The 17,361-nt window shown below is 37.8% G+C and overlaps 1 protein-coding gene across 10 annotated transcripts in view; it reads right to left on the bottom strand.

Annotated features, from left to right (window-relative positions):
- The window catches only part of Fam13a (family with sequence similarity 13 member A), a 324,922-nt gene that overhangs the window by 84,884 nt on the left and 222,677 nt on the right, over nt 1–17,361 (bottom strand). For 2 of the 10 annotated variants that reach the window (XM_004848070.4, XM_004848071.4), the window contains exon 1: nt 2,505–2,794. The exons of the other annotated variants lie outside the window; for them this stretch is intronic. In XM_004848070.4, coding sequence (XP_004848127.2) covers nt 2,505–2,533 — 29 coding nt within the window. In that variant the 5' untranslated portion in view covers nt 2,534–2,794. Of the gene's footprint in view, nt 1–2,504; nt 2,795–17,361 lie in introns of those variants that run through there. 10 annotated transcript variants of the gene reach the window in all.

Below are 17,361 nucleotides of genomic sequence, written 5' to 3'. Positions count from 1 at the left end.
CATTAACTAGAATTTACATCAGCATTTCTTTAAGTATGGGCCATCTGTATCAGAGTTGTAATCGGTTCTCAGCCTTTTGGCTAAGATCAAGTGTTGTATCAGAGTTGTTTTTAGGAAACTTGTTAAAATGCAGATATACTCCATGCCATGTCCAGATTCCATAAATGTGGGGACAGAGGGCAGCAAGAAGGAACTGATTTTAAAATTAAATCCCCAATGTACCCAGAGAGTCTTTAACTGTTATTTAAGGCCATTCTTTTACTCATCTACATTCAAATCAGTTTCTAGCCTAGTGGTACTCTGAGAGAGGGTGAGTTTGCACTTACTGCTTCTTGCTTCAGGCAGGATGAGCAGGGGGCAGTCAGCAATAGTTATTATTACCCCACAGTCATGGAAATCAATAGCTAAGGATATTGAGTTGGGATCTGAAGAAACAATTTATATAAAAGTAGGAAGGTTTCCTGCACGAATGCTTAAACTCATAAAGGATTCTTAGTGAAGAGAGCTACACAACCTGGTTGCCTTCTGAAGGTTTATAACCAAAGGTAGGCACAGGCAAAAGTGAAGATGGCAGGGAAATCAAACTAAGAGTCAGGAAAACATTGTAGCAGTGAATGCTCAAAACAGTGATCTTGGCTGGGGATTTAGCTCAGTGGTTCTGCCCCTGCCTTTCAAGCGCAAGGTCCCAAGTTGTATCTCTGGTACCAAAAAACCCCCAAAAACACAACAACAAAAAAATAGTGATCTCAAGCTGTGCAGAAATGCAAAGAAACAAAAGTAGATAGTTGGCATTCTAGAATGTAAATTCAAACGATTCCTAGATTTATTCCTACTAGGTTCATTAATAATGACTAATAATGCAAAAAATTTTAGGACATTATGCTCATTTTAGTTATCATAAACCTGTCTGAACAGTATTTTGACATCATAAACAGCTATTTTAACTTATTCTATTATTAAGTAGCTCTTACACAATTCAGTAATAGCCAATAGTCTTACCTGGAATACAACCTGTTTAAGAATCTTAAGAACTGATGTTACTATGAGGGGAGAAGTCCCCACCTTTAAAGATGGAAATCAAATGAAGACTCCAAAAAGAATACGCTAGTTTTGGCCTCTTGAGAGTTTCCAGCATTTGGAACTTTCTACTTTGTTAATATAAAAAAATTATAGATCTTTCCATAAACTACTTTCTCTTGCCTTAAATTATTAATTTTTTGAGAAGAAATACTTTGGACAGTCCCATTAAGTTTCCATTACAGTGTATTTGTCAGTACAGTGGAAGAAAAACAACTATACTGGTTTATGTTATAGCCAATATCTATACAGGAGCCATTCTGCAAATAAACAATAAAAATTTTAATCTTACTTTCACTGTTAAAACAAACATTAAGTGAAATATTTGTGGCATAGTTTTAAAAAATGAAATTGTTTTTTGTCTAGGTTTTTTTTCTATTAATAAACAATACTTACTATTTTTTAATATTTCTTTAATAAAACCCCCTAAACGAAGCATTTCTATGGAATCAAGTGCCACTGCATGTAAAACACTTCAAGTTGAAATACGATAAACTGACTAACAAAACTAATTTTAAAAATTGTAACATTTGACCTTGGGCAACTCTGAGACTTTCTTCATACCTCAGTTTTCTATTGTGAAATCCGAGGGTTGGAAATTGGAAGAAGTCATTACTGAGGTGACTTCCAACTAAACATTCCAGGATACATTGTTCACTTACACTTCACTGTTTTTTTAAACCAATGCTTCTGCTTTGGTGTGACTCCCTCAGCACCCTACCCAATCCATACTGCAATAGTTAATGAACAAAAACAGAGCCTTATCTCAATTCTTCTTTTTGGGGGGGGGGGCGGGTACCGGGGATCGAACTCGGGTCTTTGCGCTTGCGCAGCAGGCGGCGAAACCACTGAGCTAAATCCCCGGCCCCTCTCAATTATTCTTATATAGCAATTTTTAAAAAGTGTCACGTGTATAATATATCTATTGAAAATTATTCCAGGGAAAATAGCTTCCTCAGCATTTATTCCCACTTATTCTAATGCACTTACTGATAGAAAATCCTTATCTGTAAGGAAGGCTCCTAAGATGCATTTTTAATGGTTTTCAGGCTACTGACACCCTCTAAAAAATAGCCTTTGTAAAAACACTAAGAAACTGATTCAGTTTTATTGTACTCCTGCTCAATATATTCCCCCAGTCTGTTTTTCTTTGCACTTTAATATAAGTATTTCCTTATATTCACTTCCATTCAAAGAAAAATACCACAATCAAGTGAAAAGGCTAAGAAAGTGGACAAAAACATCAGTAGAAGAGCAGTGTGATATTTAAATATTTCTGGTCTTGGGAAAGAACACTATGTACAACAGTCTCTACACAGTTTACAGCCTGTTACTGAAAGATGCCAAATACTGACAAAGTACATGGCTTTACATTCCTCCGATGGTACAGAACGGAATAAAACAGAACAAACAGGAAAGAATACTACCTTTGCAGAGGCATGATTTCACAAGCCATTCTCGAATGGAAATCTGCAATGAAATCCCAACAACTGTCGTCCACCACAAGTCTGGTCCTCTGTACAGTGCACGTCTGCTTACAGTGGCTCAGCAGGGCTTGGGAAGAAGGCTGCGCCTCCAGGCGGGAGGAACTACTTGCTCTGCAATTTGCCAGTGTGCTGTTGGGAGATCTCAACCTCCAAACTTCTTCAGCCAACGCTATTTATCGGCTGCCTCTCTACAGTTACGCTGCAGTCCACTTTGACCTTTTGTTCCAGGGAAGCAGCTGAACCACCCAGCCAATCAGAAGCAGCTGCAGCAGGGTGAAAGGAGCCTCTCCCCTCCTCCTTCTCCCCCCCCCCCCCGCCCCTTTCCCCCCCTTGGACTCCTCAGTGGGCTTGCCTAGTTCTGGTAACTTGATACTTTCCTCTGAACAGTTCCACAGACATGCTTGTCAGTCTAGGGAAAGCAACCAATAACTGCAAGATAGAAGAGTCCTGAACTTCTCTACACTGCAGACACAACAGCCTGCAAGAAAATCTATTTGTCAAGGAAACACACTGCCATCAAAATTAAAGGTTTCTGTGGCAGAAGGCAAGTGCTAGGCTGTGTCCTCTTTCTTCCTTAACAAAAAAGCAAAAACAAAACAAAAATTTAAAAAGCTAGTCTTGGAAGGCACAAGAGGTTTCTAGAAGGCAAGCGTGCTTCCAGACCCTTGCCCTACCTGCATTTATTTCCTGCTGTTTGTTGACACTGCAGTGGTTACAGCCACTGGTGACATCATCCAAGGCATGTTGCTCCCCTTTTGGGGAGGATACTTGCCCTTAGACTGCCGGTTCCTAAGGGATCAAAAAGTCTGTGCTCAACTTATTATGCATTTTTTTGTGTTATAAAATTGAATGTGTTTATTTACAGTCATTTTCCTACATAAACACCAACTGCATTTTAGGCAGGTTTCGATAAAACAAAAATCCATTTTCTATAATATCTTCTAAATGCATATTAATTATCTTCCCTTATAATTTCTCCTTCAGTATGGAATACTAGGGTGTTATTCTTTGGAACATAATTGCTAATCCATAGATTTCATATATTGCAAGAACCCTGGTAGAAATACATTTATGTAAGATTTCTTTTATATCACAAGCATTATGAAGAGCTACATCGTAGCTCAGACTATCATTTCCAATAGAAAAAAGGACAGAGAGCCAGAGTCTATGATATTCAAAAGCTGTGGGAGTTTGCAGATCCAAAAAGGCACCTTCCTTCCTTGTAGTTTACTGGAGAGCTTTTAGACTATTCACAATTCTGATTTTACAACACAAGGTCCTATTATAAGGTGTCTACTTTCTTTTGCTATACCTGCTAATAAAAAGTTTTTCACTGCTTGACTAAATCATTGTTATGGCTTGCATCTAGATGTCTCTCTAAAGCCTCATGTGGTCATAGGTGGGGAGTTTCGAAGGTGGCTGGATTAGAGTGTGTGATGATAAGATTAAGGGTACCCCACCCTGGGTACCAAAAAGCAAGTAGCCTGGATGGAATAGAAAGGGACAGAAAGAAGCTGCTTCACTGCTTTGTTGCCTTCTGCCTGCCAAAAACTTTCTCCTCTGAGATGCCCCTCAGCCATGCTACCCTGCCTTGGAACTAGCTGACTGTGGACTGAAACCTGTACCAACTCTGAGCCAAAAAAAACTTTTCCTCCTTTCACTTTGGGTGTTGGGCATTTTGTTTCAGCAATGAGAAAGGTAACTAATAGAATCATCTATCATGTTTATGAAAGTAGATTAATCATCCTGAAACAATGTTTAGACATGATAGACTATCAATAATTAAAATCTGCCTTTTACTTTTTTATTTTTCAAAAATGTTTTTGCTTAAGGAAGAAAGCATGATTTTATATCACAGTATCTATTCATTGATGCATAAACTCAGTACCAGAAGATGAAGCAGCAAGCGCATGTCAGTGGCAGAACACACACTGGAATCAGGACTCCATAAGCCTGCTCTGGGACTCTGCTGCACACCATAGTGCTGACTCTATGCAAGATTTTAAAATATCTCATCAGATACAAATACTTCTAGAAATTAAGCTTCAAATGACAGAAATAATATTTTGTCTTTTCTGAATTTCATGAACAAATTAATACCATCTGACTAAAATAGATACGAGTTTAACTGTCACAATTTTTAAAAGTGTGAATTGAACTATAATTTACATTTAACACATTCAAAATGTTATAGGGAAGTACAATTTCAATCTCTGTGTGTATTTCTGTCTGTCTGTATCTATCCTGATGAATTGAGTCTTTTTTATCAATATTTCTCTAACATACCTTATTACATAGTTAGAATGTCAATGGTTATTCATATAAATCCATTAACATTATAACTTTGTAATTACACTACTTTTCAAGTCTGTTTATAAAAATGTCTTCTTTGTTTTTTATCATTTTTTGATGATCATTTATAAATTTGTACCTGGATTGTAGCCCCTTCTGTCTATCTCACTCACTGCTGGAATCCTTAGTCACTTAACTACCTTTGTGCAGATCTGGTGAGCCTGGCCACATTTCTTCCTCACTGAGCCCCTCTCTGTGCAGCCCTCTTAGCTGCAGACACTCTTCCCTCATGCACTGCTCCGCCTTTTCACTTAGCTCTCTACTTAGCTCCTTTTATTTTGCAGTATCAGCAGAGAACAACCAGCCCCCAATACAATGGGATGCAGCTTAGAAAAGGCACACACTTTCCTGACTCCCTTTTGCACTTAGACAGCAAGTTTACCAGCATCTGCTGCTTCCTCGCCCTTTAAAAATCCTGGCTCCCAAGTTGTCTATTGTCAGCTTGCTAAACATTGCAAAAGAAAGTCTCAGAACACTGGCACCTAGATATACTAAACATTCATGCTACTTAACCTCAGCATGAACCACAATACTGTGTGTGGCAACCTTGCTTCATTATCTTTAACTGAGTGTTCACTCTATTTCCACAGTAACCACTGCAAATCCTCTCTAGCAACATAACCCTGACCTCTCTCAGCTGCTAAATACCTTATTCCCTAACTTACTGAGAAAGTCAAGATCATCAAACAGGGGTGCCTTTGGTCTTCTTCGTTCCACTTACCCTTCCCCACCCCAAACACATATCTTGCCTCAGAAAAGGGTCCTCCTCATAGAACCTACCCTTCTCCTTCCTCTGCAAGAGGTCTGTCATTTCCTGCATCTTAAATCTGCCCCTCAACCCCAGATAAACACCAAGGAATCTCCACGCCTCACAGTGCTTTCCTCTCCAGTCCTACTCTCTGGCATTGCATTGTCATTTCCCTCCTTCCCACTGACAGACTTACTCCAATCTGCTTCTGCCACTTCCATTTCCTCATAAAGTACTCCTCCAGCCTGTGCCAATGGACTCTGGACTTCACACTCTTCCGGAACTGCTTTTAAGGCCACCAGTACATTTTGGCCACTAAATCTAATTGCTTTTGCTTAGACCCTCTGCAACTCTTAATGTTTCTGAAACAGCCACCTTTAGTTTTCTGAAAATCTTTGGTTCTCTGTGATCTTTCCTGGGAATTTCCCAAACTTCCCCAATTACCATTCTTATTTCATTTGCCTCTCCTTTTCTTTTACTCTTGCCTCCAAACCCAATACCATTCAGAACCAGGACTCAATAAATTGGACTTTGGAATTCTGTCCCTGGGAACTGAATCCTGACTGCATCATGATGGGCAGGTTGTGGAGAAGCTCTGAGACTGCCATAAGGAATCAATGAGAACATACATGCAAAACATACAGAATAGGGCTGAGCAATTATAAATGTTCAATAGTCATTAGCACTGTTATCCCAGTCAACACATTAAAAAACTCATATCATTTTATCTCCGGTTTCTCTTCCTCCTGGCCCTCCTTGTTAAGGATGTTATTCTCTTTATGAATCAGATATGAGCCATGAGTCATCTTTATTCATTCGTCTTCTCTCTTTAACCAAATCCACTGATTGCACTGCCATGTCTGTCTGATCATTGTGCCTACATCAGCTGTTCTAGCTGCCTTCACTCACCCCATCTCCAATGCATGCATTACACTGTTACAATAAATATCCTGTGGTGACTGCCATCTCCTTACTCACTCTTCTGCTCAAAACTTCAATAATTTCCAACTATTTCTTACATGATCCCCATCCTATTTATTTTTTTGGTACTGGGGATTGAACCAAGGGCCTCTGGACTGAGCTACAGTCCCACTGCTATCCCCACCCCCTTTTGCATGAGACAGGGTCTGGATAACTTGCCTAGGGTGGACTTGAACTTGTGATCTTCCTTCCTTAACTTCCAAGAGTGCTAGAATTACAGGTATGCACTACCATGCCTTGTTTCCCATCCTTTTTAATATGAGGTCTGAGACTCCATTAATTAAGACCAATTTACTGCTCAGGCTCAGTTCCCAAGGGAACAACTCCAGCGGCCTGGGCCACTCTTTTCAAATTTCCTCTGAACTTTTCTACCTAAACATTTGCTCATGCTATTTTCTCTGAAAAATCTCCCACTGCATTCCCTCTGGGAAAATTTCTCCTCACACTTTGCACCTCTGCCAGTTGGAAGAAATTTCTTGTTCCTTTGAACTCATATAGTCCTTTGTATCTATGTTCATATTTATCTTTCTTCCTGAAGAATTTCATTTATTTTATTCTATATATTACTGTCCTTTTGAAAGGTAAATTCTCCAGGATAACTGTATCCTTCCTATAGCACTTATGTAGAACAGACAATAAGTGTTGAGTGAATTTATGAATAAATCAATTACTGCTGCAGAGATTCTGAAGCAGCGATAATGAACCCTTTAGAGGCAAGTGCCCAAACTGCAACCCCAAATCCACTTATTATTGCAAAGTGCCAACATTACAATTTGAATACTGAGGTTTTAGTTTAGACAAAACAACAACAACTCATACATTAACATCTTTTGTCTTAATAGAGAAACAACACATGTGCCATAGGTTCACCATCATTGGTCTAAAGCATAACTCCTTCAACTAGATAACATTTATCAAGCAATATTTCTATCTACTTTTCCACATTTTTCACAGTAGGGCTACACTTAAGATAAACCAAGTGCTTCGAGACAATAACATAAGAAATAAAGTACCTGGATTGTACATTAATATGCCATCACAGAGATGTAAAATGTAAGATTCTACCCAAAACTTCTGAAATCTCATAAGCAGCGTATACTACCCAATTTATCCCGGGTTGTTTATTTCCTTTTCCACACTTTACATGGCTTGCAGATTTCTAATTTTCTTACATAACTTCTTCAGCAGGTGCCAAGTGTTTGGTAATCTCCGTGTTTGTCCTTGCTCTATCAAGAGCAACAACTGCTCCAACAATGATGTGGCTGCGTTGGCTTTAATTTCAACATCAATTAAAAACAACCAAAGAACCAAAACCATTTCTTGGCCACATTAGTTTCATCTCAGATGTTGTTTTAAAACCAAACTGATTTATTTCCTAAGACATAATAATATATTAAAAGAATTTCTTTCTTACAAGTTTGGTAAGAAGGTGCTTCACAGGCAAGAGTTTGGGCATATATTTATGTTTATATTTTTATTTTAAATCAATCTTTGTAAAGTACATTAGGAAAAATGCCCTCCACAAGCCACTCCATAGTGTTTATAAATGGTAATGATTAACTCTGACATGAGATGTTTTTCATAATCACAAAGCCAAGATTTTTAGGACACATATCATTTAGATATTCTGGCATTGCTGTAAAGCAGCGTAATTCCTTAAACTACTGCTCCAACGATCTGTTAGAACACTAGTAAATTTCTGACTGTACCACAAGAAAATATTTATCATCAAAATGTCAAAGAAAAAAAAAAGGAAAAAGGAAATGGAGGGTGGCTTAGGTAAGGCAACTAGCATTGGCTGCACATTTATGCTGTGTCACCACAACAGATGTGGAAATGAGGAAGTGACTGAATTTATTAACATGTGCACTCAGCCAGTCAGTGGCTCCCATGAAGCCAGGATCTGAATGCCAATGTTCATAGCTTTTCCATCACCCAACAGCCCTTCAACACAATGCAGTATTATACTTATCCTGTTACACATATCATCAATTAGTTACAGGAAGTAAGGAATCCTTCCTTTTTATCAGTGATCTATCTATCATCTATCTATCTTACATATATATATATCATATATATCTCATAGATATACATATATATATATCTCCATACAGTCTTATCGTAGCTGTCCCAACATGTATACTGAGCCATTGTAAACCTCTTGTGCTACTCTGAGTCGACACTATTTCTGTGCATGTGTATGTCAGTGGTAGGAGTCAGCTGCAGTTCTGGGGGAAGGAAGTAGTTGGGGTGGAGTGCTAAAGAAAAGAGGAAAGTGGAACGAAAAAAGGTGGAAAATCGGTTTTAAATTGTATTCTTTTTAAAGAAAATTGTTTAGCATATGTTTGTGATACATAGTAAATATATTCATCATGAAGTATAGGCACATTTATAGTACATTTTTATTCTTTTACTTTCTTTTCCCTTCCCTGTCTCCCCATCTCCAGCTCCTTTTCTCATCTCCACAAAGTCTGCTTCCCTGTTTTAAAATCTATTCTTAATTTTATTTCTCTTATTAAAAATTAATTTATGGAAGTGGTCTCTACGTGGATTTTATGTAGAGACACCAGAGTATTTCTTTGAGAATATTTATAAAGTATTATAAAAGGTTTATTTTAGAAAGCAAAAGAATGACACTAAGAGCAGGCTCGATCTATCTGGAATAAAGAATTTTTAGTTAGGAATAGTATTTAATAACAGTAAATAAATACACTTACTTTATTCAAGGCCAAAAATTATAATGATAATAAATATAAGTCAAATGCGTTTCCTCAGTTATGAATTAGACTCATCTAGTTTATACTAGTAATTGCTCAAAAAAAATCCCAAATCCCATGGGAATAGAAATTACATCATTGTTTTAACTAAGATCTACGTCTTTAACTGGGGATTTAGCTCTGTGGTTCCATTCCCTGCCTTGCAAGTGCAAAGTCCTGAGTTCGATCCCTGGTACCAAAGATCTACTTCTTTAATTCTAATGATGAATTTTGCTTTTAAAACTACATATGGGCTCATTTCAGTAAAATATATCTGAGTAGGCTTGTTGACTTCTCAGATGGCTCATGAAGTTCATTTATTCAGATTCTAAAGTCCCAACGAACAGTCAGTGATGGGGGTAGGAGAAAGCTGCTGTGGTGAAGTGAGCTTTAGAAGCCTGGATGTTGGAGGCTGGTTCAGCGCTCCCTGCTTCACCAGCCAATGGGCCTATCAGTGTCAGTGCAGAAAGTGAGCTTCACACCAGAAGGAGTAAGTATTCGTTTGAAGTCCAAATATAAGTAGTGATAATTCATGGTACATGAAGTACACAGATATATAGAGATTCATGCAGAAGTATTCTCTGTTTTTATTTTAAGTGAATTCTTGTAACAACTGAGGGACTACAAAGTTTCCATAAAAAGTGATTAAAAATAGATTATTTGAGACAACTTACATAATTGTTCCCCAATGCTCTGGGACAGGGAAAAATCCACAGTTTTGCCAGATGGACTCTCAGTTAGTGATCATTGCCAATAAATAAGTGCTTTGAGCACATTTTCCTGGAATGGGAGTCCCTGGGCATAACTTTCTCCAAATCTCTCCTGGGAGTTCAGATAATAGTGTTTCTGTTCTCACAAAATAAGTCATGGCCCACACAACAGCTGCTGCCACACCTGAGATCAGCTGTCTCAAATTGTCCAGGTGACCTTTCACCCTGATAAATGATATTTCCTGACAGAAGAGAAACGGGCTTCGGGACGGCTTTTGCAGAGAATGTCAGAACTGTTCAGTGTGATATGGTAACAAACTGGCTGCCTCTGTGTCCACGGACATCAGATAAACTCTTCATATTTCTGAGACATCAACTCCTGAGCTCAAGCATGAAATCTCTCAATATCAATGCACTGGATGGTAAAATTAATTCACTTTAACACAAAGTGGAATACTTTGTTTTAAAGCTACCCAATAAAGGAATAAGTGAAAATGTACTTAAAAGGAAAATAAGAAGTAGTAATTATTTGTGTTACCAAGAGCAGGTAACATTAAAAAAAAAAATCATAGTATTAACCCTTAAAGTATCAAAATCTCAAGTGTATCTTAAATAATCTGATTTTTTAAAAATCCTTTCTAATGAAACTTATCAGAAACTTAGCCCCAGTGTGCTAAACAATTATGCATGTGTGTTTCTAATCCCTCTCAGCTCCATTCATGTACAGAGCATTATTAGAATTCATAATGACACCAAAAGCTTTTTTCTTATGGACTTTTAATGAGGAAATAATATATTAGAAAAAGAAGTTTCAAATAAATTAGAAAACAAATTTGGTTTGCAATAAGGCTAATAAATCAACTGCCCCGCCCATAGGCACTTAAATGGATTTATTATTCAAAATAAGAAAATATATTATAGTAGGCATTTCACTATGTATATCAAAATTGTTTCACACCTTAAATATGTACAGTAAAAACACTAAGTAGAATAATATGCATTGAAATTATAATTCTAGAACTCTCCAAATACTACTTCAGGAAGACAATTTAAAAGCATAAATTGATCCAATTTTAAAAGTCTGGAAATACCCTAGCAAAATAACTTTGAACTCTTTATAAGTACCTCTGGAAATAATATCATCCTAGACTTCAAATCATTCTATGTGAAAGAGATAAATAGTACAGAATTTGGTCAAACCAAGTGATACCTGAAGTGTAAATGACATACTGTTCTCTTTCCTCCTTCCCTGTGCAGGAGCCCCTTACCATGATGAGTCCCTGCCATGCTTTTTCACCTCTCCCTGTTTACATTTTTATTGCTTAACCTCTACATTACAGCTTTTTCTCCTAACAGGCTTTACTGCTTTGGGCCTCTCCTACCCTAAATCCAGACTGTATAGAACCAATCTTCCTAAACACGGCTCTAATCCTGTCAAAAATTTTTGATTTTTACCCATGTGGGTAAAGATGATATTTAAAACCATGTCACTGGATGAAAGTATCAGCAATGTATATATGCTGAGAAGAGGTCAGTGGCCTGAGCCTGGAGGGACTCCAAGCTTGAGAGGTCTAAAAATGAAGAAAGCTTTTACAAATGAGGGCAAGACTTTTGGTCTTGTAAGAAGAAAACCAGGTGAGTGTGATGTTGCAGAAGCAAAGCAAAGAAAATGTTTCAATAAGGAGCGATCAGTTGGGTTCAATGCTGCTGAGAGAACAGAATGAGAAGAGTAGAGTATTATTTTTGGATTTGACAAAATGGAGGTTGCTGTTCTTACTAAGAACAAATCTGGTGGTGTGTGGGCTGAAGAAAAAAATGGGAGAAATGGACATGAAGAGAGCAAGTACATATAATCCTTTATCAGAGCCTTGCTTTAAAGGAGAATAAGACATGGTTTCTAGGAAGGGATTAAAAAAGTTGAAAGGTATTATAATGTTTCTCTGCTGATGAGAATAGTCTAGAGAAAAGGAGAAACTGATGTCACAGGGGAGAGAGGCAGTCACTGGAGTGAGAAGAAATGGGATTTGGAGTACAAGCACAAAGGTTGATCCCAGGGAGGTATAAGTTTGGTTTCTTCACTGTAATAAAAGAGAGAAGGCAGAGAGCAAGGGTACAGATGTGTGACGCTGGTGGATTTGTGAAGCAGGAGCCAAAGAGCAGTCTTCTGTGATTGCTATTGTGAAATAAAATCTTTGGACTATGCTGTAGTACGTTTATTTCTCTATTACACTGAGGCTGTCCTCCAAAGCCTCATGTACCCATAGGTGAGGCTTTTGGGAGGTGCCTGGATTATGGGTGTGTGAGAACTAGATTAGCTCAGTGATTGGTTTGGCATGGTTTTGGGTGTGGTTGAATGGATTTACTGAAAGACAGAAGACTTACCCTGGGTGTGAGTGGCACCAACCAACAGGCTCGTAGCCTAGATGGAATAAAAAAGGGAAAGGGAGGCTAGCTGCTTTCTTCTTGCCTGCCACACCATGGACTTTCTCCTCTGCCATGCTCTGTTGCCATGCTGCCCTGCCTTTTAGCCAGCTGACTATGAAGTGAAACCTTTCCAAACTGTGAGCAAAAATAAACTTTTCCTCCTTTAACTTTGGATGTCAGGTATTTTGTCCCAGCAATAAAAAAAGTAACTATGACAGATTTCTGTATAGCACTATTTCTATACTAGCACTATTTCTACTTGTCAATACATGGAAACAACTCAAATGTAAATGAACTAATGAACTGATAAAGAAATGTAATGTTTACCTACAATGAAATACTACTGAAAGTTAAGGAATGAAGTACTGATAATGAGGTGTGACTGAAAATTCAGTGTGTTTTAAAATTAAAAATTATTACAGTAAATGACACATTTTGCCATTAATACCTCTCGAAATATTCCTTCTTCCTTTGAACACACTTATCCCATCATTTTTGACATTTTTCAAAAGCAGTTATCCCGAGTGTCTTTAGTTACGCTGTCATGGCTGCCTCAATGTCCTTACCTGATTCAAAATGCTTAGTTTACCCTTCATGGTCATTTTGACTTTGGGGAAGAGCCAGAGTTGCATGGTACCAGATCCAGTGATTAAGGTAGATAAGGACATATTATAATATTTTTACAAAACCTGCCTGTTGGATGGTATTCGGCAGCAACATTCACCATATTTTTAATCATACTTTGTAAAGCCATTCAGTAAAGACAACTTCCAGAACTGCTTCAGAAAGTGGCAAGAGCAATGAGATAAGTGTGTTTGAAGGGAGGAGGAGTATTTTGAGGGGGATTAATGGCAATATATTTTTTACTGTAATAAATATTTTAAATTTAAACATTCACTATATTTTTCATTCACCCCATGAACATACCATAATGTGGAAGAAGCTGCAAAACTCATGCTATGTGAAAGAAGACACTAAAACACATATTACAGGATATGATGTATATGAAATAAGAGTTAGAGGGAGCTTCATAGGGAAGAGATATTTAAACTGACCATTGGCAAAGTGGGAGAAGTCACTCCAGATAAAGGGAACAATGGTAGCAAAGATATAGAGGTATAAAGACACTGCAATACATTCAAAATAATGCAGTTATAATGTAGCCTGAATATAGGAAGAAATGGTGAAAGAGTAAGTCAGGAAGGCAGGTTGAGCTGGACTTCTTAAATGCCTTGAACTTCATGCAATGAGAAGTCCTCTTTGCTTTGATAACACCTTTATTAAGTCACTTGTAAATGTACCTCTATTACATCTTATTAACCACTTATAAGTTTATTTCATTCAGTGGACTGTGAGATTCCTAAAGTCAGAAACCTTTCCTTAGTACTCTCTGCCTCCCCAAAGCCCAGTGCATAATGTGCATTCCATAGAATGTGTCCAGTAAGAGTTTGTTGACTTTGAATTACTAAAATAAATCTAGCTAAGACCACAGCAGTCTAGATATTCCCCAGTGGTTTGTGTGACACGAGAAATAAACTGAAGGAATAACAATCTTACCATTACCTTACCAAATCTTTGATCAATAACTCATTCTATAAAAAGAATTAGAAAAAAAAGTTTTTATTTAATTTGAAGTTTGGATCCTTATGAAAGCAAAATTTGAGTAGTCATAGCAATTATATTGGGGGTAGATTTTGGTAAATGGGTTGCAAATTATTTGTACTTTAATAATCAAAACACTGACAGGAAGATTGGAGATTTTCATTTTAAAAAGATTGAAGCTAAACACTAGAAAATATTTTCAAAAGATATTTAGCTTATGGGAAACAGTTTATCTAAGACTTTGGGATATTTATTATGGCAGGTAATGTTGGTCCAGAAGATTAGAAAGCTATGGCAGAGATATACTAGTACTAGGTATTTTTTTTTCTAATCCAGCCTGGGAGCTTGGGGTCTTTTCAAATATATTTTTCTATAAATCTTGGTTATAAAAGCCAAAGAGCAGCAACCACTCAGAAAATGGTGGTTCTGTAGGAGATCTGTGGGGTCAAATTCACAATACGCTTTTTGCAAGGCAGCTTTAAACTCTACCTCATTTGGGTGAGAGCAACCGCAACAGCCTGGTGTGGGTCAGCAGAACTATAATACTTGGCAAATTTTCAAATTAAATTGCAGATGATATAGTTATGAATCTTGTAGCTAAGTATCTTAATTTCATTTCAGCTTCACTAGATAGCTAAAAATCCTGAAACTTGGCTCCAAATAGCCAAGAGTGGAACACTATAGGGAATACACACATGTTCAGGAAGTAATTGGAGTGCCCTTTATGAAGTACAAACACACAGGGTAGTTATGTCTACTGGCTTTTGCTGGCTGGGCTTCAGAAACGAAGGAAGTCATATTTGATAGCAAGAGCTAATAGATTAGATAGCTTGAAGGGCAGTGGGTACAGTTAACATTGAATATTAATTCATTATTCATACGGCTGAAAGTTTGGTTCTTATGAAATGTATTACTGTAATACATTACTAAAATGTGAAGTGTTCTTTGTTGGGCAAACATCACAAGACAAACTTTCTGTCCCGAGCCTGGCAGAACACAATGGATTTCTCCTACATAAATAACCAGTAGGTTATTGATAGAAGGGCAATTAAGTGGGGACATTGAGAGGGCACAGCTGTCCTGATTTCTATTTCTAAGAGTGTACAGAATAGGGTTCTCTTAGGCTAGTACTTTCCAAGGACTACAAGAGAGAACATGACATACAAAAATTCTGTTATTTTAGAGTCAGATTTCAATCTCAGAGAGGTTTAGATCAGCTAGATGAAGACACATCAGTGCCCTTGTCTCAAGGTGGTGAAATTTAAAGCCAAACCAGGAACGTACAACATCACAACAATAACAACTATGGGAGCAGCAACTGAGTACATGCTTCCAGCTACTGCTGTGGATGTCAAGGATGTGTAAGACACAGTCCTCTGCTTCAGGGCCTTACAGTCAGGTTGGAGAGAAATTTATAAACAAAAAAATTATAAACACAAAAGGGTAAAGTAACATGAGGTGGAAGACTGGCAAGAAACAACTGTAAGATAATCAGAACACCTGTATTTAGTCTTAGCCTGTCAACTAAATATGTGATCTTGGATAATTCAGCTAACTCAATAAACATTTAGGAAATGAATAACCTTCTCAGCATTATATTTTCTTTATCCAAGGTCACTCTTCAGACCTAAAAGTTTTTCTTTGTACAAGGCTACCTGATAAAACTGTGATATAGCCAAAAAAAGTTATAATTTTTAGAGCAAATACAAGATAAAATCTAACATGATTTGATCTTGAAGAAAACATCTGGAACAAAGAAAATTATGAAAAGTGTATGTTATGTGTTGGCTATAGGAATCAAAGAAAGGGAAGCACAGTGCTGTAGGTTGGATCTCGAATGTCTCCCAAAGACTCATGTGTCCAAGGACTGGTCACCACTGGGGTGTTATTAGGAGGTGTGAAACCTTAACTACAAGGGTGCTAATGGAAAGAAGTGAGGTCACTGCGATTGTGTCCTTGAAGGGGGGCTATTGGGTCCTTGACCCCTCCACCCTCCATCATGTGGTGAGCAGGCCTCCTCTGCCATGCACTCCTTGCTATGATATACAGTGCCACTACAGGCTCCCCAATGAAACTTTTCTTCCTTTTAAGCTGACTATCCCAAGTATCTTGTCCCAGTGTTCCAGTGATGGAGAGCTGGCTAACACACAGAGTTGAGGGAAAGAGGACTAGAAAGGAAGGCAGAGGACAAGGGGTGTTTTGTAGGCTAGCAGAAGCAAGCCATAAAACTGACTGAGCAAGAGTGAGATATTTTAAACTTCAGGGTCTGCAGAGGAGGTAAGGAGTAGTAGAATCACTGGGCCAAATGTAGAGAGTGAGATTGTCAAAGAGCATTGAGGAAGTAGTTGGCTATGGATTGATGGCAGGAGCTGGGGCAGGGGAAGGGTTTGAGCTCTCTGAGGGACAGAGAAGCCACACCTGCTAGTCAGAGTGACTGATGAGTAAGGCTCTGTGGAAAATTTGGGAGAAGAGAAATAGATTTAGTTGCCATCAGATATAGTTAGGAGCTAAAGACAGAGGAGACATGGGAATAATTTATATGGAGAAAATGAGTGTCGATTGGTGAAATGGAGAAAATAAAGCAATTATCTAACTATAAGGTAATGGAGGCCTAAATTAGGGTTGAGATCATGAGGGGAAAAATAGGGAAAGGAATGTTGAAGACTCTGAGAAGGAAATACTAACAAGATTTGGTGACTCCTGATATAAAAGCTTTATGCCTGATAATTGAGAGAATGAAATACAGCAGAGTCAAGAGGAAAAGAGGAGAAAATGATTTTTGTTTGGGAACACCGGGTTAAGGTAAATGCAGAAGTGGAGATTTTCTGGCAGGCATTAGATACCTAGAACTGAGCTGAGGTCCAAGATATTGATTTCAAAATTATCATTACACATTATCACAATACAACCAGCACAAAGAAAACATTTTTTTAATTAAGAAGGGAAAAATGTGTAAATATATGTGTGTACACATGAAAATAAATCTGGAAGAATGTATAACCAAAGTTACAATAGCAATGACATTAGCCCTGGGGGAGAGAAGAGTGAACTAAAATTGTGCAGCCAGGGAGTAAAGGGGAAATTAAGCCTTATCAGCAATGTTTTAAATGTTTAAATAGTGTACTCCTTAAGCAATTAAAACATACCTTCAAACATACCGACAAAAGGGAAGAAATAGATCAGAAAGCACTTTCAGACTGCAACAACTCTTTCAGCCAGAGCAC

Source organism: Heterocephalus glaber, unplaced genomic scaffold, assembly GCF_053883595.1.
Source record: "Heterocephalus glaber isolate CG9 unplaced genomic scaffold, H.glaber_assembly_v1.0 deba00001454, whole genome shotgun sequence".
Taxonomy (NCBI): domain Eukaryota; kingdom Metazoa; phylum Chordata; class Mammalia; order Rodentia; family Bathyergidae; genus Heterocephalus; species Heterocephalus glaber.
The sequence above is the reverse complement of the archived record's forward strand: the minus strand, read 5'-3'. Positions and strand labels throughout refer to the sequence as shown.